The sequence below is a fragment of the Diaphorina citri genome, unplaced genomic scaffold (genome assembly GCF_000475195.1).
Source record: "Diaphorina citri unplaced genomic scaffold, Diaci psyllid genome assembly version 1.1 scaffold95, whole genome shotgun sequence".
Lineage (NCBI taxonomy): Eukaryota > Metazoa > Arthropoda > Insecta > Hemiptera > Psyllidae > Diaphorina > Diaphorina citri.
In genome coordinates, this window is record NW_007377532.1 from 268,171 (window position 1) to 295,307 (window position 27,137).

At 38.0% G+C, this 27,137-nt stretch overlaps 3 protein-coding genes across 3 annotated transcripts; 2 read left to right on the plus strand and 1 right to left on the minus strand.

Moving 5' to 3' along the window:
* The first annotated feature begins 12,912 nt into the window (after nucleotides 1-12,912).
* LOC103524372 lies at nucleotides 12,913-14,548 on the plus strand. Its single transcript, XM_026833490.1, has 4 exons — nucleotides 12,913-13,358; nucleotides 13,574-13,796; nucleotides 13,929-13,988; nucleotides 14,132-14,548. The coding sequence occupies exons 1-4, from the start codon at nucleotides 13,259-13,261 to the stop codon at nucleotides 14,442-14,444; spliced, it is 696 nt and encodes a 231-aa protein (XP_026689291.1). The 5' UTR covers nucleotides 12,913-13,258; the 3' UTR covers nucleotides 14,445-14,548.
* A 1,876-nt stretch (nucleotides 14,549-16,424) lies between these two features.
* LOC113473936 lies at nucleotides 16,425-17,332 on the plus strand. Its single transcript, XM_026833469.1, has 2 exons — nucleotides 16,425-16,765; nucleotides 16,961-17,332. The coding sequence occupies exons 1-2, from the start codon at nucleotides 16,544-16,546 to the stop codon at nucleotides 17,330-17,332; spliced, it is 594 nt and encodes a 197-aa protein (XP_026689270.1). The 5' UTR covers nucleotides 16,425-16,543.
* A 343-nt stretch (nucleotides 17,333-17,675) lies between these two features.
* Nucleotides 17,676-18,975, minus strand: LOC113473949. The gene is made up of 2 exons (XM_026833491.1): nucleotides 18,646-18,975; nucleotides 17,676-18,196 (listed from the first exon to the last, which is right to left on the minus strand). Exons 1-2 carry the CDS (start codon nucleotides 18,942-18,944, stop codon nucleotides 17,926-17,928), a joined length of 570 nt encoding a protein of 189 aa, XP_026689292.1. The 5' UTR covers nucleotides 18,945-18,975; the 3' UTR covers nucleotides 17,676-17,925.
* Between the last annotated feature and the right edge of the window lie 8,162 nt (nucleotides 18,976-27,137).

The following is a 27,137-nucleotide window of genomic DNA, read 5'->3' on the forward strand; positions in this document are numbered from 1 at the left end:
AGAATATCTTGGAAGATGAACATCTACACAGTGGTATTGAGAGAGGTAGAATGTAGAGTAGACACAATATTGAGAAGCAGAATATGTTGGAAGACGATCATCTGTAATGAGAAAATGGAAATGATTAGTTTTGTTTGAAGGTAATGGAACGAATGTAGGATAGAAAGTTGGAATTTGAAGTGTGTTTGATACATTTCACAGTATTCACTTTCAAATTGGAAATTGAAATAGGGAGTGAGGAAAATGTATTTATTTACCAATTGAAGCTAAATAGATCAAAATAAATAGAATCCAATATTGTAATGTCCAGGAATCGAACCCGGATATTTTGCTCTATATAAGTAAATATAAAAAGATTTACCTCATTTTTTTTCTATAATGACCATGTATACATCCTTGGAACCATTGGGCCATCGTTCTTTCTTCACGACATTGTCATTGGTACGAATGTATCCAGCTCCATCTTTCAACATAGCCGTGTAGTGGCCGAACTCAATTTGATCACCATGATGAAATATGGCTGACTTCAGAGTATACTTCAAATTATTGGCGAATTTAAGGACTGTTGATGGGAGAGCATTCAACTTAAAATCGGTAATTTTGTGTCCATTCTGCCAAGGAGGAAGTGTGATAAGTAGATATTTATTGGTGTTAGCAATATCTACTTTTTGCCTCTTTGTTCCAACTGCATGACAATTTTCACACCTATTACTGTCCAGATTTTGCCACTCTTTGTATTTATCAAACAGATTGCTGAGGGTAGATTTCTGTCCAGTAATGTTGATGGAAAGATGATGGAATCCATCTTGTTGCTCTGTTGCAACCTCCTGGCAGGCTGTGCATATTTTTGTATAAATGATCGAAAATGCAAATTTTTCAGCCATATTTGGATACTTATTTAGTATCGCTTCAAAGAACTCCTCGGAATCCTGTTGTTCACACAGGGTAAAGTGTCCTCCGATGAGCTCTCTGAGAGACCTGGTATCCAAATTATGACCTTTTTTTCCTAGAGCCACCCATAAATTGTACTAAAATAAAAGTGCCAATGGGGGTGGTAGTATCTGGTGGTGGTAGTATCTGGTGGTGTTGTTAATAAAGGTACATATCTCTGCAATTATGTTCTCATCATCATGGACATTTGTGGTGTTTGGGTAAGACTTCTGACAAATGAAGTACAATATTGTTTGATATGCCTAGGCCATAGTCATAGCCTGTTTACCTTCGGGGTATTTGTGATGCTCGCAAAGGAGAACAACCTCTCCACAGGAGCCGAGGATGGAAGTATGACATTGGTTTTCAAAAAAACAATTCATCTCCGCTTTGCAATGCACATTTTCCCATCCTATCACTTCTACAAGTACCAAGAAAGAGATGTCCCTCGTTTTTTAGGGCAACTGCTAAATCCAATGAAGTGAACCAGTTATCAGTATGTACCTTGAAGTTTTGGTGTTTGGGTAAGACTTCTGACAAATGAAGTACAATATTGTTTGATATGCCTAGGCCATAGTCATAGCCTGTTTGCCTTCGGGGTATTTGTGATGCTCGCAAAGGAGAACAACCTCTCCACAGGAGCCGAGGATGGAAGTATGACATTGGTTTTCAAAAAAACCTTCTTGATGGCAGGATATGCTTTCAACATCTCGAACTCCTGAGAGGGATTTGAAAAGTAGTTGAAAATTTGTTGCTGTGCAACGATGGACGTGGCAGATTCACATTCTTTTTCTTCTTCTTCTTCTTCTTCTTCTTTATCCCCACCAAAGTCGAAAAAGTCCATGTAGGAGGCAGTCCATGTCGGCTGTGGCACAAACGTATGAAGATTCCTGACGGAGCAGATTTTTGAGGTTCTCCTTTTCACTCTCTAATAACTCAAAGGTAGTCTTTGCTACCGAATGCCTGTTTGGAATTGATGAAATCATTATGAATATTATTTGTGGTTAAGCAGAGCCTTATCAAAACTTTTGTGGATATCACAGCATTACCAAGTGATTCCTTTTTAATAAATTCCCACTGGTTGCTACTCCATAGAAGCAGCTACTTAAAAAGGTACAACTGCGCCGGGAATCGATCCCAGGAACTCCTGCATGCTCGTCTACGAAGGTCGCTTACGCTTACCTGTTTGGATTGGAGAGTCCGTAGAACTCAATTTTTAACTCCTCTAATATTTTTTTAAACCAAGAGTCTTCAACGACACGGAATGGCACCATTGCGCCTTGTTTGCCAAAGACGGGGAAGAGGACCTTTCCTGGCGCTCCTCAGGCAAAAAGCTCGGGGTACCAGATCCAATTAGCCAAGCAAAGTGTAGGGGGTTACCTCTGACCGTGGGTTCTCTTCAGGTGTTTGAGGAAGTTGGTGGTAGCAGAGAATTGCCCTTTAATTTCTTTCTGCTTATCGCACAGAGTGCATCGGGCCACAGCTTGATTTTGTTCTTGACACGATTTTTCCTCAACCAAGGAAAAAAAATTTCCGTCTAAGATTTTCAGACCTTTGTAACTTGAACTGGTGGCATTCTCACTTACATCTACCGAACTAATAGATGGTGATGGAGTTGTCAATTCTCCACCACCACTATTGAACGTAGAATTTGAAAATATTGAAATTGAAGAGAAATCAGCGTCCATAACGATTTTAGTTTTAGACTTTAGAAAATGATTTAATTTGGTCTGATCAAAATCAATCAAATATGTATCAATAATTATGAAAAACTCGTGTGGCTATTTTATACACAATCATCACATCGGATGTACTTGAGACCTTAAACGCAAGTACAATAGTACTTATGGAGTGAAAGTGCACAGTACTGGCCATAGTACTTGTATTTTATACTGTACAAGTAGGTACGAGTACTTGTACTTGTGTCTTCCAAGTACAAGTACCGGAATTTTGGTAATAGTACTTGGACTGAAACAAGTACAAGTACAAATAAAAGTACTTGTACTTGCGATACCAAGTACAATTAAAGTACTTGTACTTTGTACTTGCAAGTACAATTTTTTCCAACTCTGCTCGATTGACTCTTGTAGTTTCTGTTTCCTAGTGAAAAACTTGTGTCTTTCCAGACTCAGCTTCTTCTTCGGTGAGAAGAAATCTTCAAATTTCTGGATGAGGTCCTCACACTCACACTTCACTTTGGTTAGATCCACACTAAAACTCTAAAAGATGTTCACAACTTCTGAACCCAGTAGGTGCAACAGCAAGGCCACTTTCTTCTTCTCTTTGGCTTCTGAATGGTTGAACGCCAGTAAGAAATTACGAAATTGGAATTGAAAGACCTTCCAATTTTCATAAATTTGGGCTCCTGTCATGCCTTTGATTTTGAGGTTGGGAATGCTTGGGGGGCATTGCTTGAGTTTTCCTGGGTGAGCTCTTCGATAGAGTGCGAGCCGCTATCTGAAGAGGACGCAGATGAAGGCGTCCCAAAGGCACTGCGAAAGCTGCGAAGTTGAGCTGTCCGAGAAGACTCTGGTACGAACGTAAGGACCACCGAGGAGATCTCTGAAGGGCGCTGAGCAAATTTCGTAAGCGTGTGACTTTGGTGGGGGGAAGGCTTACCCGTTGACTGTGGGTGTCTTACTGTAGCCCGAGATAGGTTCTTGTTTGACATGGATCCAAGCAAGATTTTTCTATGTTTACTTACCACCCAAGATGTTGAAGGAGGTGTACGGCCATGCGAGAGTGGGTCACGAGAAGCTGGGGAGACTGAGCCGCTATCAGAAAATCGTCTAGATAGACTAGTATGCGCAACCCTTATTTTCGAAGAAGCTCCGCCACCCAGTTCGTTAACTGGCTGAAGGCTTGAGGAGCGGAAGCTAGTCCGAAGGGTAGGCATTTCCACGAATCTGTTTCGTCTTCCAAGATTTTGAGAAGAATATCTTGACAATGGAATAGGCATTGCATGTTGCATGGTGGAATTTGCATAGCAAGATACTCCATCCTTATTTTTGAACCCAGGGATGCAGATAAGTTCAGCAGGTGGAATATTAACCTCTGATTGAATTTGTTTCACATGCTTGTTCTCTTTCCAAATTCGATCATTCTGACAATTGAGTGTCTCACTACTGTAACTGATTGTTGGAAGAGCAGGACAAAATTTTCTTCTCAGACGGTTATATTCGTCAACTGCCTCCCTTGAAGCTTTACATTTGGAGGGATCAATATTAATGATATGTAGTCCTGCAAATGTAGTCACTCTGGAAACCCTGGGATTCGATAGTGGTTGATGAGGCGGAATCGGCGGAAATTGATGTATTGGTTCAGGGGCTTTAACTTGAAGATTGGCCGAATACTTCCATTTGGCTTTTGGCGTAGAAACATCGGAGCAAGAAATCCAGACCTTATTGACTCGGGACTTGTGTATATGATGTTCTTGGACAACAGTTCGTTTATTGCTATCGTCATTTGGGGTGAGGGAGGGGTCGAGAGACCTGGGGGGATTGGATGACCAAAATCCCTTATAGGTGGCCGTTGTGGCAGAAAGGTAGTTGATATCCCGATATTAGGGATATCAACTCCGGGGGTGCCCCCAACCTTTCCCACCTGTGTTTAAAGGCAAGAAGTTGACCTCCATTGAACCCCTCCCGCGTTGTCTCAAAATCGTCTTGTGGGCCCTGATCTGTTGTGAGATGAATTCTTTGGCCGATTGGAGAATGTAGGTGGTTAGTAGGTACTAATGTCATCAGATTCAGCTACAGAGGGTTTTTTCAACTCTTTTCTTTTATTTGGTCTTTGTTTCTTAGTTGAGTGAAGACGCCCTTCAAATTTTATTTTTAGGTCTGTCTGGCTGGGGAACGTTAAACAGGGAGTAGACCAGATTAGTCTGACTGGGGAACTTTAAACAGGGAGTAGACCACCCTGAATTTCCCTTGCTAGAGAAATAGTTGAGTGTGAAGGGCATCCACTCATAAAATTTGTAGCCAAAATCAAATGTCAGTTCAAAAGCAATTACCCTAATTAGGGCTGCTTGAGAGGCTGACGAAAAACGCCGACCCCGTCTGCACGCGGGAAAAGGAGAAGAAATAGAAGAGGAGGTTTAATAGAGGGAACTGTAACTGCCAACGTCTTATCGTCTCGTAATCGAAGAGAGAAGGGGGACAGGATAGGAGAAAGCCAGCCTTTCCGAAAACGAACCTTATCTGTTTAGGATAAAATTCACCCCAAGCGGGAATCAAACCTAAAGAATGTGCACTGCGTGTCACCTACCTTTACACTCTCGAGCTACGCGTTGCTTAACATTGGTGCACAGGAGAATGGCTTTGTCCCAAGGTAACTGCCAAGGTCTTATCATCTCGAAATTGAAGAGAGAAGGGGGACAGGATAGGAGAAAGCCAGCCGTTCCGAAAACGAACCTTATCTGTTTAGGATAAAATTCGCCCCAAGCGGGAATCAAACCTAAAGAAGCCAGCCTAGTTAGCTTAGTTGGTAGTGCGTCTGCCTTGTAAGCGCTAGGCCGCGGGTTCGATTCCCGCCCGGAATGTGATACTCCAGGGCCAAGTCCTGAAATAGATACAAAGTACAAACTCCTAATTAGAATAGAATATATATGTACTTTTATACTGGCAGAATGAGACTGAAAAGTCCCTCTACTCCCAAAGTCGTATTACATTTTGTAAAAAAAAGGTCATGTTATTAACTTACTATGGTAAAGTACCAACCTCAGTGGTGTAGTCGTTAACGTGTTGGACTTTAACTAGAGGTTGGTGGTTCGAGTCCAAGTCAAGTCTCAAAATTTATCCAGGGATTCGGAAACCACATTTGTGACAAGTATTTAAGTATGCCTAATACAATTAAAAATACCTATTCCTTCCTTTATAGTTGGTTTAACTAAGGTTTTTAGTTGGTTAAAGTGTATAGTTTATGTAGAGTTCCCTTTTCCAAAACCTACTGTTCACTATTCACTTACCCTGATATAGGCAATAACGAAGGTCAACATATAACCACGCATGCCGTTCGTTTCTCCTGCAGGAATGCCGCCAAATTTCAACGCTATCGAATAGATCTTAGCCTGATTCTTCTTCACGTCTTCTGGATCACCTGAGGGGAGAAAATTGGGATTCTTATTGAAAAATAGGGGTTCTTATTGGAAACTAGAATGTAGTTATTGGAAAATGGGGGTTATTATTGGAAAAAAGGAATTGTTGTGGCCTTCGTTAGAATAAGAAATTTTTACACTAGTGGACTGTATCACAGAAAGGAGATATCCGTGCATTGTGATAGTCCAAGCCCATTTTCAAGAGACAATTATAAGAAACAAAATAATGGAGCATGCAAAGGCTTACCTGAAGTAATCTTCTTTTTTAAACATGATAGAAAATTGCCCTGATCTCACCCACACGTAACCAAGGAGGGAAGGAGAGAGTGTTACGTCCCTAGCTACGCGAACGCAAAACCCTTGAAGTTTTCACCGTAGGTACTTTTATTTACACAATAAAATTGAGGGGAAAATGCCTCGGCCGCACGACTTATGACGATTAGATGTTCACCAAGAGGATTCTCAAAGGTAGAAAGTTTATGATAGGTTCTAGACGAACTTCACAAAATTTGACACTATACTAGACGTACAGGTAAGATTCACAGTAAAACAAAAGACACAAGAGCGCTGTTGACTCGTTGGTATCCACAAGAGAACTGAAGCTGTGTCGCCCAGTGATGTTTTACCGGGCTCAAGCGGTACGAAAATTTGGTTGGATTTTACAAGTTTCGAGCGTGTCGGGTTAACCCATGCTGGATTAAACCTTGTAGTCGTTCGGCCTCGACATATGTGAAAATAGGAATTATTAAGTCCTACTGGACCAATTCTCTTACCTTCAAACAGAAGTGTAGTGACACACATTTCGTCCACACTAAACCCCTTGATCTTGGTAATGTATCCTACTGGACCAACTCTCTTACCTTCAAACAGAAGCGTGGTACAAAAGACACAAGAGCGCTGTTGACTCGTTGGTATCCACAAGAGAACTGAAGCTGTGTCGCCCAGTGACGTTTTACCGGGCTCAAGCGGTACGAAAATTTGGTTGGATTTTACAAGTTTCGAGCGTGTCGGGTGTCGGGTTAACCCATGCTGGATTAAACCTTGTAGTCGTTCGGCCTCGACAGGAATTATTATGTGAAAATAGGAATTATTAAGTCATACTGGACCAATTCTCTTACCTTCAAACAGAAGCGTGGTGACACACATTTCGTCCACACTAAACCCCTTGATCTTGGTAATGTATCCTACTGGACCAACTCTCTTACCTTCAAACAGAAGCGTGGTGACACACATTTCGTCCACACTGAAGCCCTTGATCTTGGTAATGTATCCTACTGGACCAACTCTCTTACCTTCAAACAGAAGCGTGGTGACACACATTTCGTCCACACTGAAGCCCTTGATCTTGGTAATGTACATTCTCTTCAGTCCATCCAATAGGAGGCCGAAATAGCCAGGCACCGGACGCAAGGACTGGCCAAACTTGAACTGGGCGTTGTCCATGAGGCGGATGGAAGAGGGCTGACATCTCTGTGCAGGGAGGAGAGAAATAAAACTTGTTAGTAAGGCACGGCTAAAAAGGTCCTCCTGTCAGGTCTACCTGATACCTGATGAGCACACACACTTTCAGGTAGATCCAACAGGCGGACTATATCTTTAATCAGTGATGTAGTACAGGGGCTCTTTAAGCCATTGCCTCTCTTAAGGAGAAGAGATAAACTTGTTACTTGTTGGTAAGAAACCGAAAACAGGAGAAATCTCACTTTTGTAGATCAGTGTTCAAATCCCAGCCAACGCAACGCAAGGAAATTCAGGAGCTCGGTAGTCCTCCGCCCCGCCAAGTCAAGGAAAAATTGACAGAGATACTAGGGATATTATACGCCACAGACCAAGTAGCCATTTTCATTAGGAAATCTATGATAGAGGGAATATTTGGAGGTTTGATAGAGGGAACTGTAACTAGTAAGGTCTTATCGTCCCGAAATCGAAAAAAATGAGAATATGCCCAAAGGGGGCGCCATGCAAAAAAGTTTGAGAACCACTGGTCTAGGACGTAGATCTATCTAACAAAGACAAGATTCGAAGTGAACCTTCTTTAAATCCAAAAGCATACCTGTTTGGCGATTTCCCGGAGACAATGCACCCCGGCTTCGAAGTTAGGAAACACAATAGATCCGTACTTGCGACATTTGGGCAGAGGTCGGATCTTGAGAACAACTTTGGTGATCACTCCAAATGTGCCTACATGAGGGGCGAATAAGACAGGATGGAGGGTTTATGTACAGTCGAAAATAAGGAAGGGGCTTAACCTACTATCAATCTAAAAAAAAAAAAAATCCTAGGTAATACCAAACTCACCTGGCCACACGACTACATCAGGGATTCGTTTCAGACCTGTATGTCTTAAACTGAACACCTCGTACAAGGTTTGTCCATGAGCTCGAATAAGTCTGTCCTCTCCCTGAGTGGATAAACTCACATTTGTTGCTTCAAGTAGAGACAGGACCTCTGAGGAGAAAAAAACAATTTGGCAGTGAAAAAACTTACATATCCACACCAACAGGGATTACTAGGTTAATATAAAGTAGTATTAGATTTAAGGAGCGCAGTAGTGCTCCACCCCCACAAAGTAAAGAAAGTTTGACTACTATTGAAATAGCAAGCCTAGTTAGCTTGAAGGGTAGTGCATTTATTTTGTCAGTGCTAGATCACAGCTTCAATTTTGACCTGGGCCAAGCTTTGTACCAAACAGGTAAGCATTGTTCTTTATTCACAAAAGCTTTGTCCCACACAAGTACCTAAGCTTTTAAAAAAGTAATATGTGCTTATACCAAAATCTAACACTAACTTGGGCTCATGTTTGGAATGGGAAAAGACTGAGGTAACTGCTTGGACTCATTCCTTTTATTCAACGACTCGCTTGATTTCGGCTTTTCCTTCACAATATAATTATTGCGGACAAACTCGAACAGACAAACGTGCTCAAAATGTTGCGGTCGATTCGGATAGTGCGTGTCTACCATGGAGGGACAAAATATGTCTTCGGACGATTCTTCCATTCGCTCAATAGCTTTCTTCTCTTTCTACTTCGCATCATGCTCACATCGACCCACTTGATAGTGGTATCTTTGTCTGTCCCAAACAAAGATATACCAAGAAGCGTGTCGCAAGCTTCCATAACACCGCACTCTCTGCTGCTCAGCGCTCTCATTGCGATGTTCCAGAGCTTTTGTTGTAAACTTTTTACAGAGCTCATGACGTCGAATGTATCTTGGGAGTTGGATTTCTCGGCTTTTGTCTGGTATTTGGTCACATAGATACTCAAAGCACATGATTTTTCCCCTATAAACTGAATATCCATGTTTCCTTCCCATGCCAATAGAATCGCCGGATTGTAGTCGTTCACATTTTCTTCTCCACTATGTCGCGGTAAATGGGGCGGAGCGCTACCGCGCTCCTTAATACTTCATCACCATGTTACCAATCGCTACCATGTGCTATGTGCATTGCAGACCTTTCTGTCTACCATGGTAAATGCTAAATGGTTTGATGTAGCACTATTGTGTCGATGTGGTATCTACCAGTGCTTTGCAAACTTTCCCGTCTATCATGGCAAACGGTTTGATGTAGTATTCTTGTGTCACTATAATCTGAAAACGTTACTATAATCTGAAATTTCCAAGTTGCGAAGTCCTCCTGTGGTTTCAACACTTTCACATTGCTTCCTACAAACATTTCCATGATTATACCACTGAATAAGACACTGACTTTTTATGTGACAGATCACTGGAATTACTAGAAAAATACAACTGCACAGTTAAGGGTGACTGGGCCCATAACCTGTGGCGAATTTGAGAGCTTTCTAGTCAATGAAAAAGAGCTTTTATTCGGGAATTGAATGATAGCTTTTTATTTTTCAACTTTCTTCTACGTTTTACAAAAGCACATTAATTTTAGCGGGGCTATTTTTTCAAAACATTCCAAATCAAAACAAAAACAAAAAGCCCTCAGGAGGTGCTGCCACCACAGTGGTGAAAATTGGTACTAATTATTACAATAGATTTCACGCTATTATTTATACTGACGTTATTACCTACATTATTTTATTTAAACAAACTGAATTCAATATAATTATCTAGAAAATGTTTATTATGTAACCATGTTTAAAATAAAGATCTGTATTTTATTTATGTAGCCAACTACTCGTATACCAAGGACATACATTGAAGTATGTTAGATACATATTATTACCCTTTTTAAATCTTTTTAACTAAGATCAATAGCTCTCTATTTCCTATTTAATGTCAAAATTTCCAACTGAATTAATTTGTGATTTTGTGGGTACGCGAATAAAATACGGATTTAGAGATTTTAGAGACCTCATATTTTAATATTGATATATCCAACCAAAGCACATACATTGATCGAACCATAGAATAAATTTGTGAGCTTCAACAAATCTTTGTATTTGCTTTGGAACCATGTTGATCTAATTGTAGGTTTTACCAACGACTTAATTGGAGATTTCACTGATGGGGATTTTTTAATCACCTAAAAAGAAGTAATTGAATATTAGATAGATTGAATATTAGTTTGTTTTTTTTTATTATTATTATTTTTTTATCAACTAGGCTTAATCCAAGATTTCTCTTGGACACTAAATCCAAAATCATCTGTTTAATGACTTTTTTTTATTATTGTTATTTTTAGTGAAATCGTCCACTTAGTCAGTGGTGAAACCCTCAATAAATTCATTGTTTACTGAATGGTAGTTTTTATCAAGTGATGAAATTTTCTATGAAATAAATTAACTGAAATCTATAAATTTACAAATGTGACAGTGTTTCACTTTCTTGGAGGAGTGTACTTTCGTATCTTTTTAACTGTCAGCCAATGAGTTTGCTTTTTAACTTGATGTACCGTATTTTCCTTGTAGAAATTTCAGAGTTAAGTTATGGTGAAAAATGGTTAATAAACAATACATAACTTGACTATGAAAGTTCCACAATGAAAATGATCAGTACGGCTATGCTTGATGGCTGAGATAACTGATTGTTGGGAATAGATGGGTTTTAGAGAAAGTTTTGTCAACATCTTCACGAAAGTGGTATCAGTTTAAGAATTTCGAAGATGTAGAGGATTTTTCTCTGCAATGCCTGTCTGGTCTCTCCAGTTATCTGACGTCATACAATCCAAAGTTCTACTTGACGGATCCCTAAAAAATCACTGTACAAATTTCATAGTAGGGCAATCTTTCCCATCTTATCTTCTAATTCAAATAGTAAAAAATTATTTGTCTTCTTCATTCTCTATTCTTTAACTTAATCGTGTACCTTTTACCGTTTTCCTTGCAGATGTCGATTCAATTGATAGAGACGAAAAAAAACTTACCAATGAGTGGGCAAGTGAAATGCAGGAGTGAATTGTCTTCAGGAATCAGGAAGCAATAAACTACCACACTTATTAGGATTAATCCACACTTAAAATTATGTTCCTAAAATTAATAAACGGTTTTTAACTAAGTCCATGGTCAAATCACTTACATTTTCCAGTGTTCCAAACTTGAAGTTATAAATAACATCATATCGACACTTAAAATAATCGACACCTGCAATTGAAATCGTTTTTAGCACACAATTTAACACGCCTGATTTTATTTTATTTGACATTCGGTCTGACATGCAAGACATTTAAACAAAATTGTTGGTACTGTAGAAATCATACTCCGTGCATATTGTAACTAGTTTTATATTTTTACTTTTCAAAATTTACTTCTAGATTAAGTACGTTAACATTATCTACCTCAATGAGAAAATTCAGGGCATTACTAACAATAGATTTCACGCTATTATTTATACTGACGTTATTACCTACATTATTTTATTTAAACAAACTGAATTCAATATAATTATCTAGAAAATGTTTATTATGTAACCATGTTTAAAATAAAGATCTGTATTTTATTTATGTAGCCAACTACTCGTATACCAAGGACATACATTGAAGTATGTTAGATACATATTATTACCCTTTTTAAATCTTTTTAACTAAGATCAATAGCTCTCTATTTCCTATTTAATGTCAAAATTTCCAACTGAATTAATTTGTGATTTTGTGGGTACGCGAATAAAATACGGATTTAGAGATTTTAGAGACCTCATATTTTAATATTGATATATCCAACCAAAGCACATACATTGATCGAACCATAGAATAAATTTGTGAGCTTCAACAAATCTTTGTATTTGCTTTGGAACCATGTTGATCTGATTGTAGGTTTTACCAACGACTTAATTGGAGATTTCACTGATGGGGGGGGGGGATTTTTTAATCACCTAAAAAGAAGTAATTGAATATTAGATTTTTATTATTATTATTATTATTATTTTTTTATCAACTAATTATATTGCTTAATCCAAGATTTCTCTTGGACACTAAATCCAGAATCATCTGTTTAATGACTTTTTTTTTTATTATTATTATTTTTAGTGAACTCGTCCACTTGGTCAGTGGTGAAACCCTCAATAAATTCATTGTCTACTGAATCGTAGTTTTTATCAAGTGATGAAATTTTCTATGAAATAAATTAACTGGAATCTATAAATTTACAAATGTGACAGTGTTTCACTTTCTTGGAGGAGTGTACTTTCGTATCTTTTTAACTGTCAGCCAATGAGTTTGCTTTTTAACTTGATGTACCGTATTTTCCTTGTAGAAATTTCAGAGTTAAGTTATGGTGAAAAATGGTTAGTAAACAATACATAACTTGACAATTGACTATGAAACTTCCACAATGAAAGTGATCAGTACGGCTATGCTTGATGGCAGAGATAACTGATTGTTGGGAATAGATGGGTTTTAGAGAACGTTTTGTCAACATCTTCACGAAAGTGGTAACAGTTCAAGAATTTCGAAGATGTAGAGGATTTTTCTCTGCAATGCCTGTCTGGTCTCTCCAGTTATCTGACGTCATACAATCCAAAGTTCTACTTGACGGATCCCTAAAAATCACTGTACAAATTTCATAGTAGGGCAATCTTTCCCATCTTATCTTCTAATTCAAATAGTAAAAATTATTTGTCTTCTTCATTCTCTATTCTTTAACTTAATCGTGTACCTTTTACCGTTTTACTTGCAGATGTCGATTCAATTGATAAGACTCCTCTCAAAGATGTCGATAATAGAAAAAGAAAGCTCGAAGACAATGCCAGTCCGCCGCAAGAAACATCGGATAAGGGCGAAGAAAAAGAAGTACCAATAGAAAACATCGTGGTGAATGTTAAAATAGAAAGTATGATAGACGACAGCCAAGGTGATGCAATGGAAACTCCTCCAGCTACTTTACAAACGGTGGAAGACAAGACTGAAATCAAGCAAGAACCATTGGATGACAATGAAGCTACGATGCAGCAGCAACAAGACGTTAAAGCTGGAATCCTAGAAAAGACTGAACCCACTGCTATCAAACCATCGCATCTCGGTCTCTTTGAGGCCGTTGCTAGTCAAAGTAAACCTGACGTAAAGGACATCGTCATGAAAGAAGCAACAACAAAGATGAAGGAAAAAACTTCAACGTCGGAAACCAAACCAAAAGCAATCAGACCCGATGTGAAGCTATGATGCAGCAGCAGCAACAAGACGTTAAAGCTGGAATCCTAGAAAAGACTGAACCCACTGCTATCAAACCATCGCATCTCGGTCTCTTCGAGGCCGTTGCTAGTCAAAGTAAACCTGACGCAAAGGACGTCGTCATGAAAGAAGCAACAACAAAGATGAAGGAAAAAACTTCAACGTCGGAAACCAAACCAAAAGCAATCAGACCCGATACTAGGGCTTTTGAGGCCGTTGCTAGTCAAAGTAAACCTGACGCAAAGGACATCGTCATGAAAGAAGCAACAACAAAGATGAAGGAAAAAACTTCAACGTCGGAAACCAAACCAAAAGCAATCAGACCCGATACTAGGGCGGACGCCAAAACGGAAAGCAGACCGAAGATCTATCTGAAGGACGAATTCCAATTGAAATCTAAGGAGGCCATCATGAACGAGTGTAAAAACAAGAGCTCGGACTGTCTGAAGTGTGCGCCTGTCAAAATCAAATGCATTCATTGTAACTTAAAATGGAAAGCAGACCGAAGATCTATCTGAAGGATGAACTCCAATTGAAATCCAAGGAGGCCATCATGAACGAGTGTAAAAACAAGAGCTCGGACTGTCTGAAGTGTGCGCCTGTCAAAATCAAATGCATTCATTGCAACTACATCATGGATGTTAACATGGATTGTATTCTGTACCACTGCAAGTCGTGTGAAACCATTGTCAGGCGAGATGATGATGAGGATTCGAATGATAAATATTTGTGCTTTGCGTGCAAGGTGTATGTGTTTGACAACACAGGTGGTAGGACGCATATCAAGAAACATATTTCGACGCATTTGAAGCGGATGAAGCTGTATGAGCCGGGCAACACGTGGTATTAGGACTTACAACACGTGGTATTAGGACTTACAACATGTGGTATTAGGTCTAATAACACATGGTATTAAGTCATACAACAAGTGATTAGTATGAAGTCAAAAGCTTTTTTAAAACTTTCGTGGATATCTTAGCATTACTAAGTGCTTCTATTGCAATCAATTTTCACATTTCAATAATCTTTTTGCACCGGTAATGTCGCCACTGGTCGTTACTCGATTTACAACATGGTGTAGTACCTGCCTCGGTGGTGTAGTGGTCAAGGCGCTCGACTGGTAAATAGGAGGGCGTGGGTTCAATCCCAGCCGAGGTATGGAATTTTATCCCACGTCTTTCTTTATTACTCATTTACACACAGGAATAAACACAAAGGAAAAAAGTCTTCACTTTGACTTCACAAAAGAAAAATCAGCACAAAAAAAATGTCGCTTCCATAAAACCCAAGCCAAGATTTTCCCCTTTTCTTGTTTACGCTTGGATCCCCCCGGCACCGGTCAAATCAGCTGATATCACCGATACCAAAGAGATCCAAGCTTCCCCTACAAGGAGGTGTTACTCGATTAAAGTAGCTACTCACTTGGTTGACATAAGCTTTACGATACGAGTACAAAAGTACATGGTGATTAATGATTATTAATAAAATTGTTCTTTTGAAAAGACGAAAAGAAAATCGTCCCTTGAGAGAGTATTCAATTTAGATAGGTTGGTAAAAAATATATGTACTTTAATATGCGTTTAAGAACAATGAATTTAGAAAGTACTTTGTATTCTTTATTTTCGTTTTTTTCATTTCAGAGTAACAGCATGTTTGATAGCCAGATTAGCTCCTCTACCTTGTAAGTGCTAGGTTGCGGGTTCATTTCCCGTTCGGGGACGAATTTTATCCTTATCCTTTTTTCATTTTATCCTTTTTTCATTTCCCGTTCGGGTACGAATTTTATCCTTAACAGATAAGTTTCGCTCTCGCTGTCTCCTATCCTGTCCTCTTCGATTTTAGGACGGTCAAACCTCAGGAGTTACAGTTCCCTCTGTCAAACCTCTTCAAAAGGGGGAAAAAATATACATCCTCATCAGTATTTTGCAGTTCACTGACATCTCTCTTCTCCTGGAAGATGAGTGACTGACACTCGTATTTATGAACAAGAATGATCGTTCTTAGATCAGTCTCAAGTCAAAATTGACCAATCAAATGCCTTGAGACTATGCTTGGCACGAACTTAAGAGCCAGCATTTTGTTCATAAATATGGGTGTGAACGTTGTCATTGAGGTTAACAACAACCGCACCAACATCATCAACAATAACAACTTCTTTTCTCAGTTACAGGAATCGACCCCAACTCGAAATTTGTCATGTGCGTCCACTGTTCGCTGGAAATTCCCGTCACCCGTGACGTAAAACAAATCACGGATCATTGTAAGTCCTGTACGGGAGTGATCAGGATGAACCAATTCAAGCAGAAGTTCATTTGTTTTTCCTGTCATCATCCTACGTATCAGGTGTCTCATATGAAAACACACATTCTGACCCATCTGAAACGCTTGTTCCCAAGCGATTACTCTTAGATTTGCTAGGGAGACATGAAGTCAAGAACAAAATTGTACTAAACTTTGTAAAAAAAATTGTATTAAACTTTGTAGAAATTAAAAATCACACCTAGAAAAGTAATGTATTGAACTCTGTAAAAACTAAAGATCACACCTAGAAAAGAGTTATGATAGGTGTAAAAAAGCGGTGAAATGTTTCGTGTAGTATACCTACTAAATTTCTTTACAAGTTACTCTCTGTTGATATTTTTCTTTTGATTTATTTATTTATTATTTATTATTTTTTGTAAATTGAAATGTATGCCTACCCTACCTTCATAGTATTCTAGTGTAAACAAAAAGCAAAGTATTAATAAAAACAAAATTAATTGCAACCTAAGAATCATTCTTTATTTCTTTATCTTTTTCCCCCCTGAACTTAACTACCTACCTACCTATTTGAAACATTTCATCTTTATCAATGATGTCAGCTTTTTCTCCAATCCTTTTGGTTGTTAGGCTATTTTTATCTATTCATTTAATTAATAGACTTGAATTTATTTCTATATTGCAGGGAACATGTTGAGAATAAACGAAAGTTTAATTCCATCTGTTGCTGAAACACTGGAGATACCTTCCAAGAATGAAGAACAAGTTCTACCTAAAACTTTAGCTAAGAATTCATATCGGTTTGTTCCCTCCAATGAAGATAAAAATGGTACAACAGGACACAATTCAAGTATTGGATATCCAGAAGAGTGTGCATTCAGACCAAGTGAAGTAAATGCAGAACAGTCGGATTTAATAAAAGATAAAGTCGATATTAAATTGGTCGATAAAGATCAGCTCATCAGAAAGAAATCCGAATCCAAGAATTCATATCGGTTTGTTTCCTCCAATGAAGATAAAAATGGTACAACAGGACACAATTCAGGTATTGGATATCCAGAAGAGTTTGCATTCAGACCAAGTGAAATAAATGCAGAACAGTCGGATTTAATAAAAGATAAAGTCGATATTAAATTGGTCGATAAAGATCAGCTCATCAGAAAGAAATCCGAATCACATTCTGGAGGTCAAAAGAAATCTAAGAACTATTCATATCATGAATTTGAAATGAAATCAACCAGTCTGGAGAAGAAATCTAAGCAGAGGAAAGTAGAGTTACACAAACAAAACACATTTCCAAGCCTACCCGAAAATCAAACATATGATGATAGTTGCAAACCTGTGAACTTTTTCGTTTATAACAGTTCGCTGGCGAAAATCAATGGTCTTCCTTCCAACTTGATCAAACAGGAGCCATGGGGTACACAACCTACACAAACAAAACACATTTCCAAGCCTACCCGAAAATCAAACATATGATGATAGTTGCAAACCGGTGAACTTTTTCGTTTATAACAGTTCGCTGGCGAAAATCAATGGTCTTCCTTCCAACTTGATCAAACAGGAGCCATGGAGTACACAACTTATCAAAGAAGAAAAGCTAGGCGATCATAACGGCTTGCTGGAAAAGTTACCAATGAATTTATCCATGAAAATGGAACAGGTTGAACTCAGGGATGAAACCATCGGACCAAACCCCATCGATGTCGATGGGGCGGGAACTGCGGTTGCATCCTCCACTGTCTCCAAACTGAATAAGGGCCCCATCTGAGGTGCGGGGTCTGGACGATCCTCCACAGACGCCGTACAGAAATTTGATCGATGTCGATGGGGCGGGAACTGCGGGTGCATCCTCCACTGTCTCCAAACTGAATAAGGGCCCCATCTGAGGTGCGGGGTCTGGACGATCCTCCACAGACGCCGTACAGAAATTTAGAAAATGGAATAAATGAGTTTATTTTTATTTTTTTTTACAGGCATACTTATATACAATTGAACAATAATGATTACATTGATTAGTAGGTACCTACAAATATATTTTACAATGATGTACTCAAATTTGGCATAATTATTTACAAAAGGGAAAGAATAAGGTTAGTACTAATGTCATCAGATTCAGCTACAGAGGGTTTTTTCAACTCTTCTTTTATTTGGTCTTTGTTTCTTAGTTGAGTGAAGGCGCCGCTGAGGAGAAATATTTCCCTGCCATTAGATTTGGCAGCTGGCAGTTGATTTTGACTGCGAACTGCAGTCAAGGTAGCCTTAATTTGGCCAATACCCTTTTTTATTATGGCCATGTCTTCTGCAGTGGCTGCAGAATCCAATAAGGCCACCAATTCTCTCCTGCATGCTTCTTTCCCAAGATCGTTATTAGTTGGAGAAAGAGTGCTCTCTTCTCTCTAGTGCGATTGTTTGAGTGCTCTCTAGTGCGTATAAGATTGTCTACCATTGCAAATGCAAACGGTTTGATGTAGCATTTTTGTGTTGAATTTCTCTCCTACATGCTTCTTTCCCAAGATCGTTATTAGTGGGAGAAAGAGTGCTCTCCAGTGCGATTGTTTGAGTGCTCTCTAGTGCGTATAAGATTGTCTACCATTGCAAATGCAAACGGTTTGATGTAGCATTTTTGTGTTGATGAAGTATCTGTCAGTGAGTTACTGAGTTTGCAAACTTTCTGGGGGGTGATGATGGAGTAGGAAGGAGTGGAGCGATGTGACCAGGTTGTGGTGTGATGATAGGAAGAGCTGATGGGAGTGGACAGAGTTTTCAATACCAACCATAGAAATTCTCTCCTACATGCTTCTTTCCCAAGATCGTTATTTGTGGGAGAAGAGTGCTCTCTAGTGCGTATAAGATTGTCTACCATTGCAAATGCAAACGGTTTGATGTAGCATTTTTGTGTTGAAGTATCTGTCAGTGAGTTACTGAGTTTGCAAATTTTCTGGGAGGTGATGATGGAGTAGGAAGGAGTGGAGCGATGTGACCAGGTTGTGGTGTGGTGATAGGAAGAGCTGATGGGAGTGGACAGAGTTTTCAATATCAACCATAGAATGGTATTATGGTACTTGACTTGGCCATGTGCTATGTGCATTGCAGACCTTGTCTACCATGGTAAATGCTAAATGGTTCTAAAAACAAGGTTAGTTTACCAACCTTGCCTATATCAACCCGGTACATAACCACAACCTAAATCACTGAGTTCAAGATTAGTAGGGTTCTTTTTCTTCTTAGCTTGATCTTCAGACAGTTTCCATCTTAGGATAAGAAGAAAAAAAGAACTTACCAATGAGTGGGCAAGTGAAATGCAGGAGTGAATTGTCTTCAGGAATCAGGAAGCAATAAACTACCATACTTATTAGGATTAATCCACACTTAAAATTATGTTCCTAAAATTAATAAACGGTTTTTAACTAAGTCCATGGTCAAATTACTTACATTTTCCAGTGTTTCCAAACTTGAAGTTATAAAATCATATTGACACTTAAAATAATCGACACCTGCAATTGAAATCGTTTTTAGCACACAATTTAACACTCCTGATTTTATTTTATTTGACATTCGGTCTGACATGCAAGACATTTAAACAAGATTGTTGGTACTGTAGAAATCATACTCCGTGCATATTGTAACTAGTTTTATAGTTTTACTTTTCAAAATTTACTTCTAGATTAAGTACGTTAACATTATCTACCTCAATGAGAAAATTCAGGGCATTACTAACAATAGATTTCACGCTATTATTTATACTGACGTTATTACCTACATTATTTTATTTAAACAAACTGAATTCAATATAATTATCTAGAAAATGTTTATTATGTAACCATGTTTAAAATAAAGATCTGTATTTTATTTATGTAGCCAACTACTCGTATACCAAGGACATACATTGAAGTATGTTAGATACATATTATTACCCTTTTTAAATCTTTTTAACTAAGATCAATAGCTCTCTATTTCCTATTTAATGTCAAAATTTCCAACTGAATTAATTTGTGATTTTGTGGGTACGCGAATAAAATACGGATTTAGAGATTTTAGAGACCTCATATTTTAATATTGATATATCCAACCAAAGCACATACATTGATCGAACCATAGAATAAATTTGTGAGCTTCAACAAATCTTTGTATTTGCTTTGGAACCATGTTGATCTAATTGTAGGTTTTACCAACGACTTAATTGGAGATTTCACTGATGGGGATTTTTTAATCACCTAAAAAGAAGTAATTGAATATTAGATAGATTGAATATTAGTTTGTTTTTTTTTATTATTATTATTTTTTTATCAACTAGGCTTAATCCAAGATTTCTCTTGGACACTAAATCCAAAATCATCTGTTTAATGACTTTTTTTTATTATTGTTATTTTTAGTGAAATCGTCCACTTAGTCAGTGGTGAAACCCTCAATAAATTCATTGTTTACTGAATGGTAGTTTTTATCAAGTGATGAAATTTTCTATGAAATAAATTAACTGAAATCTATAAATTTACAAATGTGACAGTGTTTCACTTTCTTGGAGGAGTGTACTTTCGTATCTTTTTAACTGTCAGCCAATGAGTTTGCTTTTTAACTTGATGTACCGTATTTTCCTTGTAGAAATTTCAGAGTTAAGTTATGGTGAAAAATGGTTAATAAACAATACATAACTTGACTATGAAAGTTCCACAATGAAAATGATCAGTACGCACTATCCACATCCGATCAAACTACACCAACCGAGGTTCAAAATATGGCGAACACATCAGAGGAGTTATTCAGAGAGCTGGTGAAACGTCTTCCGACAAGTAATCAATCAGTTTCCATTCCTATTTTCCGTCCAGGCTGTAATGTAGAGCCTATATCCTGGTTACAGACGGTCGACTTTTGCAGAAAGACCAATGCCAAGTGCCGATCTCGTTCTCACACTCGGTAGTGCACTCAAAGGACCTGCGGCGCAATGGCCGTATTGCTCGCCCCCAACTTTCCTCGTAAAACTTCAAAGTTCAAAACTCTCTCCACGACCCCAGTACCTTAAAATTGAAACTCCTGCTTCCTGCTGCCATATTTTAATCTCAAATGAATGTGGTCCCCAGTGAAAAAGATGATTATTTAGCCACCGAGATGACCACTTTGTGTCATCAATTTCAACGAAATGAATGCAAGATGATAGGGAAAATTGAAGCCGTAATTGAGTCGAGGGAAGAACTTATGCGAGAATTAAGATACCTGACGCCTGGAAAACGCCGTATGCCAGACACGAGCAAACAAATTGAAACTCCTGCTGCCATACTTTCATCTCAAATGAACGTGGTCCCCAGTGAAAAAATTATCTCCCCGTGTTACCCACACGCCACATCGACACAAGAATGCTACATCAAACCGTTTGCCATGATAGACGGGAAAGTTTGCAATGCACTTGTAGATACCACATCGACACAAAAAAGCTACATCAAACCATTTGCCATGATAGACGGGAAAGTTTTGCAATGCACTGGTAGATACCACATTGTAGCGTGGTGATTGGACATCCAGTCTAATCAACACGCTATGCTCCCAAAAATTTTAAACCCGCGCGAATCCACAACCGTTCAACCTCCACACGAGTTTTTCATAATTATTGATACATATTTGATTGATTTTGATCAGACCAAATTAAATCATTTTCTAAAGTCTAAAACTAAAATCGTTATGGACGCTGATTTCTCTTCAATTTCAATATTTTCAAATTCTACGTTCAATAGTGGTGGTGGAGAATTGACAACTCCATCACCATCTATTAGTTCGGTAGATGTAAGTGAGAATGCCACCAGTTCAAGTTACAAAGGTCTGAAAATCTTAGACGGAAAATTTTTTTCCTTGGTTGAGGAAAAATCGTGTCAAGAACAAAATCAAGCTGTGGCCCGATGCACTCTGTGCGATAAGCAGAAAGATATTAAAGGGCAATTCTCTGCTACCACCAACTTCCTCAAACACCTGAAGAGAACCCACGGTCAAAGGTAACCCCCTACACTTTGCTTGGCTAATTGGATCTGGTACCCTGAGCTTTTTGGCTGAGGAGCGCCAGGATAGGTCCTCTTCCCCGTCTTCTGGCAAACAAGGGCGCAATGGTGCCATTCCGTGTCGTTGAAGACTCTTGGTTTAAGAAAATATTTGAGCCATGTTGGACTTTATTCAAGCTGACGGTGGTCCACTGGGAAAGGTGATACATTATGTTTGGCGGAGAGAGTACCAGACTCGTGGATTGCAAGACTTTCACTTGTTGATCTGGGTGGAGAATGCTCCTGTCATCGGTGAGAGCACAAATGAAGAAATTGGTGGCTTCATCTCAAAGACCATCACATGCAGAAAGCCTGATGATGCTACATTTCCTTCTCTTGCCAATAAAGTCGAAAACTATCAGAGCCATAGACACAATAAGTACTGTATGAGAAGCAAGAAAACTGCTTCCGGCTTCATCAGTGTCTGTCGATTTGCGTGGTACACAACTTATCAAAGAAGAAAAGCTAGGCGATGATAACGGCTTGCTGGAAAAGTTACCAATGAATTTATCCATGAAAATGGAACAAGGTGGAGAATGCTCCCGTCATCGGTGAGAGCACAAATGAAGAAATTGGTGGCTTCATCTCAAAGACCATCACATGCAGAAAGCCTGATGATGCTACATTTCCTTTGTTATTCCCCACTTATTACACACCACTAAATTTTATGACTTGACTTGGGCTTGAACTAACAAGTTCTAAATTCAAAGTCCACTGTTCTAACCACTGCATCACTGAGGTTGATTCAGCTAGAGAGTAACATTTAATCTGTGTTTCAGGTCTATGAGATACGGCTTAGAGGTTGCGGGAGTCAACACAGTCCTTTGGGTTTATAATGTAAGCAAGAGTCGTATTTAAAGAAACAGTTTCATAATTATCAGACTTTTGATGTGTTGTTTATTAACTCTCTTTTTTCGAAAACCCGATTTTTGCCTGTGAGCCTTTACATTAAACCCACAATATTGTTTTCGTTGTTCTCTATTTAAATATTTATATATAGTTTAAAGAGATTGTAAAATCTGGTACAAAGTGTTGTGTTTGTCTAGTCCTGTAATAAAGTTTGTTTAAATTGTAATGTTTAAAAAACTTAAAATTCTTTAAAAGAAGCATTCTTCTAAAGACGAAAAATGTTAATTTATTTATTATTTAGGTTTTGTTTGAATATAATTGTTTGTTCAATATCATTAATTGTTTAAGAAATTCTTTAAAAGAAGTATTCTTCTAAAGACGAAAAATGTTAATTTATTTATTATTTAGGTTTTGTTTGAATATAATTGTTTGTTCAATATCATTAATTGTTTAAAACCTTTTTTTTATGAGTGGTGCACAATTTTGTTTTATCCAAAATTTGTCGAAAAGGAAAAATGTTTGAATACCGAACTCTTTTTACGGTGGTATCGATCAGATTTGTGCTGAATATGACTGGATTTATTTTCTTTTTGTTTAAAACTTCTTTATTTTTGTGATATCAATTTTGTTTTCTTAGTTTTAATTTATGAATATAAATTTTAGACCATTGTTTAAAACCTTTTTTTTATGAGTGATGCACAATTTTGTTTTATCCAAAATTTGTCGAAAGGGAAAAATATTTGAATACTGAACTCTTTTTACAGTGGTATCGATCAGATTTGTGCTGAATATGACTAAATTTATTTTCTTTTTGTTTAAAACTTCTTTATTTTTGTGATATCAATTTTGTTTTCTTAGTTTTAATTTATGAATATAAATTTTAGACACTATTTAAAATAGTTTTCAGTTGACTTTCAAATAAACATTCAATGTTCTCTAGTCCATGTTGAAAATAAAGAGTGTATTTCATTGGCATAATGTACTTCGTTTATTTATTTCTTCCAAAGTTTTTCATTCATTATTTCTTTTTCTATTTAAACTTGAACATGACTTATCATTATTAAGCTTGTTTAAAGTGTACAACACTGAGTTTGAGCAAAAAACTCAGATTGCGCCCGAATTCGTCTTAAAAATTCCATAGTGGCTCCAACTTGCCATTGTTTTTCCAAATCAAAAAAATAAAAACCTCTCTTTTTCAGATCCACTATTCTCCCCGGACGACCAATTCTTTTGCATTCATTGTAACGGTTGCGTGCTCTACGCCGACCTACTGGACCATTGCAAACTCTGCCTACGACGCAAGCGTAAAAACCCCATGCGACGCAACTTCATGTGTTTCGCCTGTCGACTTACAACATGTGGTATTAGGACTTACAACATGTGGTATTAGGTCTAATAACACATGGTATTAAGTCATACAACAAGTATGAAGTCAAAAGCTTTTTTAAAACTTTCGTTGATATCACAGCATTACTAAGTGCTTCTATTGCAATCAATTTTCACATTTCAATAATCTCTTTGCACCGGTAATGTCGCCACTGGTCGTTACTCGATAAAGGTAGCTACTCACTTGGCTGACATAAGCTTTACAATACGAGTACAAAAGTACATGGTGTTTATTAATAAAATTGTTCTTTTGAAAAGACAAAAAGAAAATCGTCCCTTGAGAGAGTATTCAATTTAGATAGGTTGGTAAAAAATATATGTACTTTAATATGCGTTTAAGAACAATGAATTTGGAAAGTACTTTGTATTCTTTATTTTCGTTTTTTCATTTCAGAGTAACAGCATGTTTGATAGCCAGATTAGCTCCTCTACCTTGTAAGTGCTAGGTTGCGGGTTCATTTTCCGTTCGGGTACGAATTTTATCCTTAACAGATAAGTTTCGCTCTCGCTGTCTCCTATCCTGTCCTCTTCGATTTTAGGGCGGTCAAACCTCAGCAGTTACAGTTCCCTCTGTCAAACCTCTTCAAAAGGGGGAAAAAACATACATCCTCATCAGTATTTTGCAGTTCACTGACACCTCTCTTCCCCTGGAAGATGAGTGACTAAACGTTGTCATTGAGGTTAACAACAACCACCACAGAACCACACCAACATCATCAACAATAACAACAACTTCTCTTCTCAGTTACAGGAATCGACCCCAGCTCGAAATTTGTCATGTGCGTCCACTGTTCGCTGGAAATTCCCGTCACCCGTGACGTAAAACAAATCACGGATCATTGTAAATCCTGTACGGGAGTGATCAGGATAAACCAATTCAAGCAGAAGTTCATTTGTTTTTCCTGTCATCATCCTACGTATCAGGTGTCCCATATGAAAACACACATTCTGACCCATCTGAAACGCTTGTTCCCAAGCGATTACTCTTAGATTTGCTAGGGAGACATGAAGTCAAGAACGAGGTACACAATAGGGCTGCCTGGAAGAGACTGACAAGAAACGCCGACCTCATTTAATTAGGGAAAAGTTAGGAAGAAGAAGAAGGAGTAGGACCCAAAGTGTGCCAGCATCGTCAATGAAGGAACACAATCAGATGGATTAAGGATATTATACTTAACAGTTATTTTACTATAAAAAGGTTTAAAATTAAATAATCCTAAGTTCTAAGGTGATTTATTTTATGTGATGGTTATGGTTACCTGAGATAGATGCTGCGGTTGGCGCTATTTTAACCGCTTTTGGATAGATTTCGACCGTTTTTGGCGGTTTTCAGCTATACCGACTAAACGGTTAGAGATATTGTAAAAGTTATGGTAAAAGAACACCCCAATAAGCATCATTCAATAGGATTAGGAAAGTCGTGTGATGTTCACACCAGATTTTTTATTTTTATATTTTTTCCCCAAAAGATGAGTTATTTGTTTATTACACTTATTACGTATTGTGTCCGCGAGACCGTCTTCAAGATGATTTAATCCATGTATGTATAAGCTGACCCAATAAGCATCATTCAATAGGATAAGGAAAGTCGTGTGATGTTCACACCAGATTTTTTTTTATATTTATATTATAGATGAGTTATTTGTTTATTACACTTATTACGTATTGTGTCCGCGAGACCGTCTTCAAGATGATTTAATCCATGTATGTATAAGCTGAATTTGAGACATGTACTTTGCTACTTACATAGTTACCATAGGAACATTTCTTTTACGGACCTAGGACATATTATTTTTATTTGGTTGTTTCACATTATCTTAATTGTTCCTCTATTTTTTCCCACATCTTCAATTTTGTTTAGTAGTTATTGTAACATGTACTTTGCTACTTACCATAGGTACATTTCTTTTACGGACCTAGAACATATTATTTTTATTTGGTTGTTTCACATTATCTTAATTGTTCCTCTATTTTTTCCCACATCTTCAATTTTGTTTAGTAGTTATTGTGATTTTTATTTACCATGTTTCAATTACGTAGATAGTTGTGCAATAGGTTTCTTTTATTTCAATTCACCTGTAAATAGTGTAATTTATTACCAATTAAACTTCTTGAAGCCAAGCTTACGTTCTACAATCTTGTTTTCTGTATTTCTTCTTTCCTTATCTATTTTCAAAGCGCCTAAAGGAAAAAGAGAATATTTTTTGCATTTATTTATAAGTTGATTTAAAATCTAAAATCCAAAGTTTGGTTTGACAACGACTGATACTAATCGCCTCTGATGATAGATGAAAGTAATAAATCCGGGCTAACTATACTCACCAATCCCCGTCAGTCTAACTCCTCCGGATTACTTTCATTGCAGACGAGTATCTCTTGCACAAACTAAACCGACTGCGCCAGTTTCTTGCCCATTCTGTATTTCTTCTTTCCTTATCTATTTTCAAAGCGCCTAAAGGAAAAAGAGAATATTTTTTGCATTTATTTATAGGTTGATTTAAAATCTAAAATCCAAAGTTTGGTTTGACAACGACTGATACTAATCGCCTCTGATGATGATGAAAGTTATAAATCCGGGCTAGCTTAATTAACTCACCCACCATTCCAAACGTCCCCGTCAGTCTAACTCCTCCGGATTACTTTCATTGCAGACGAGTATCTCTTGCACAAACTAAACCGACTGCGCCAGTTTCTTGCCCTAAGTCGTGCGTCCAATCAGCAAATCCTACGGACAATCCTCGACAATGTCAAAAACGGAGTCAAAATGGTTATCCTCATGCGTGGGCTCCCGGGGAGTGGCAAAACCACCAAGGTGGGAAGTATAGTGACCCAAATCAAGTCCTATATTGGGGACGAGAGCTTCACAGCGAATGTGTTCGCGGCGGACGACTATTTCATGACATCGCGCGGTTATAAGTACGACAAGACGAAGTTGTCCCGCGCGCATACACAGTGCTACGGACGGGCGCAACGGTGCGTGCTCAACAACCAGTCACCAATATTCATAGACAACACCAACACTACCA

Bases quoted from the DNA above. Each gene is read 5' to 3' on its own strand.
- LOC103524372 (XM_026833490.1), top strand. From the start codon at position 13,259: ATGATAGACGACAGCCAAGGTGATGCAATGGAAACTCCTCCAGCTACT. The intron at 13,359-13,573 runs ATGAAGCTACGA...ATCAGACCCGAT, and splicing joins GCAAGAACCATTGGATGACA to GTGAAGCTATGATGCAGCAG. The intron at 13,989-14,131 runs ATCTAAGGAGGC...ACTCCAATTGAA, and splicing joins AAGGACGAATTCCAATTGAA to ATCCAAGGAGGCCATCATGA.
- LOC113473936 (XM_026833469.1), top strand. From the start codon at position 16,544: ATGTTGAGAATAAACGAAAGTTTAATTCCATCTGTTGCTGAAACACTG. The intron at 16,766-16,960 runs TTAATAAAAGAT...GAACAGTCGGAT, and splicing joins TAAATGCAGAACAGTCGGAT to TTAATAAAAGATAAAGTCGA.
- LOC113473949 (XM_026833491.1), bottom strand. From the start codon at position 18,944: ATGCACATAGCACATGGCCAAGTCAAGTACCATAATACCATTCTATGG. The intron at 18,197-18,645 runs GAGAGAATTTCT...AGAAGCATGCAG, and splicing joins CTTGGGAAAGAAGCATGTAG to GAGAGAATTGGTGGCCTTAT.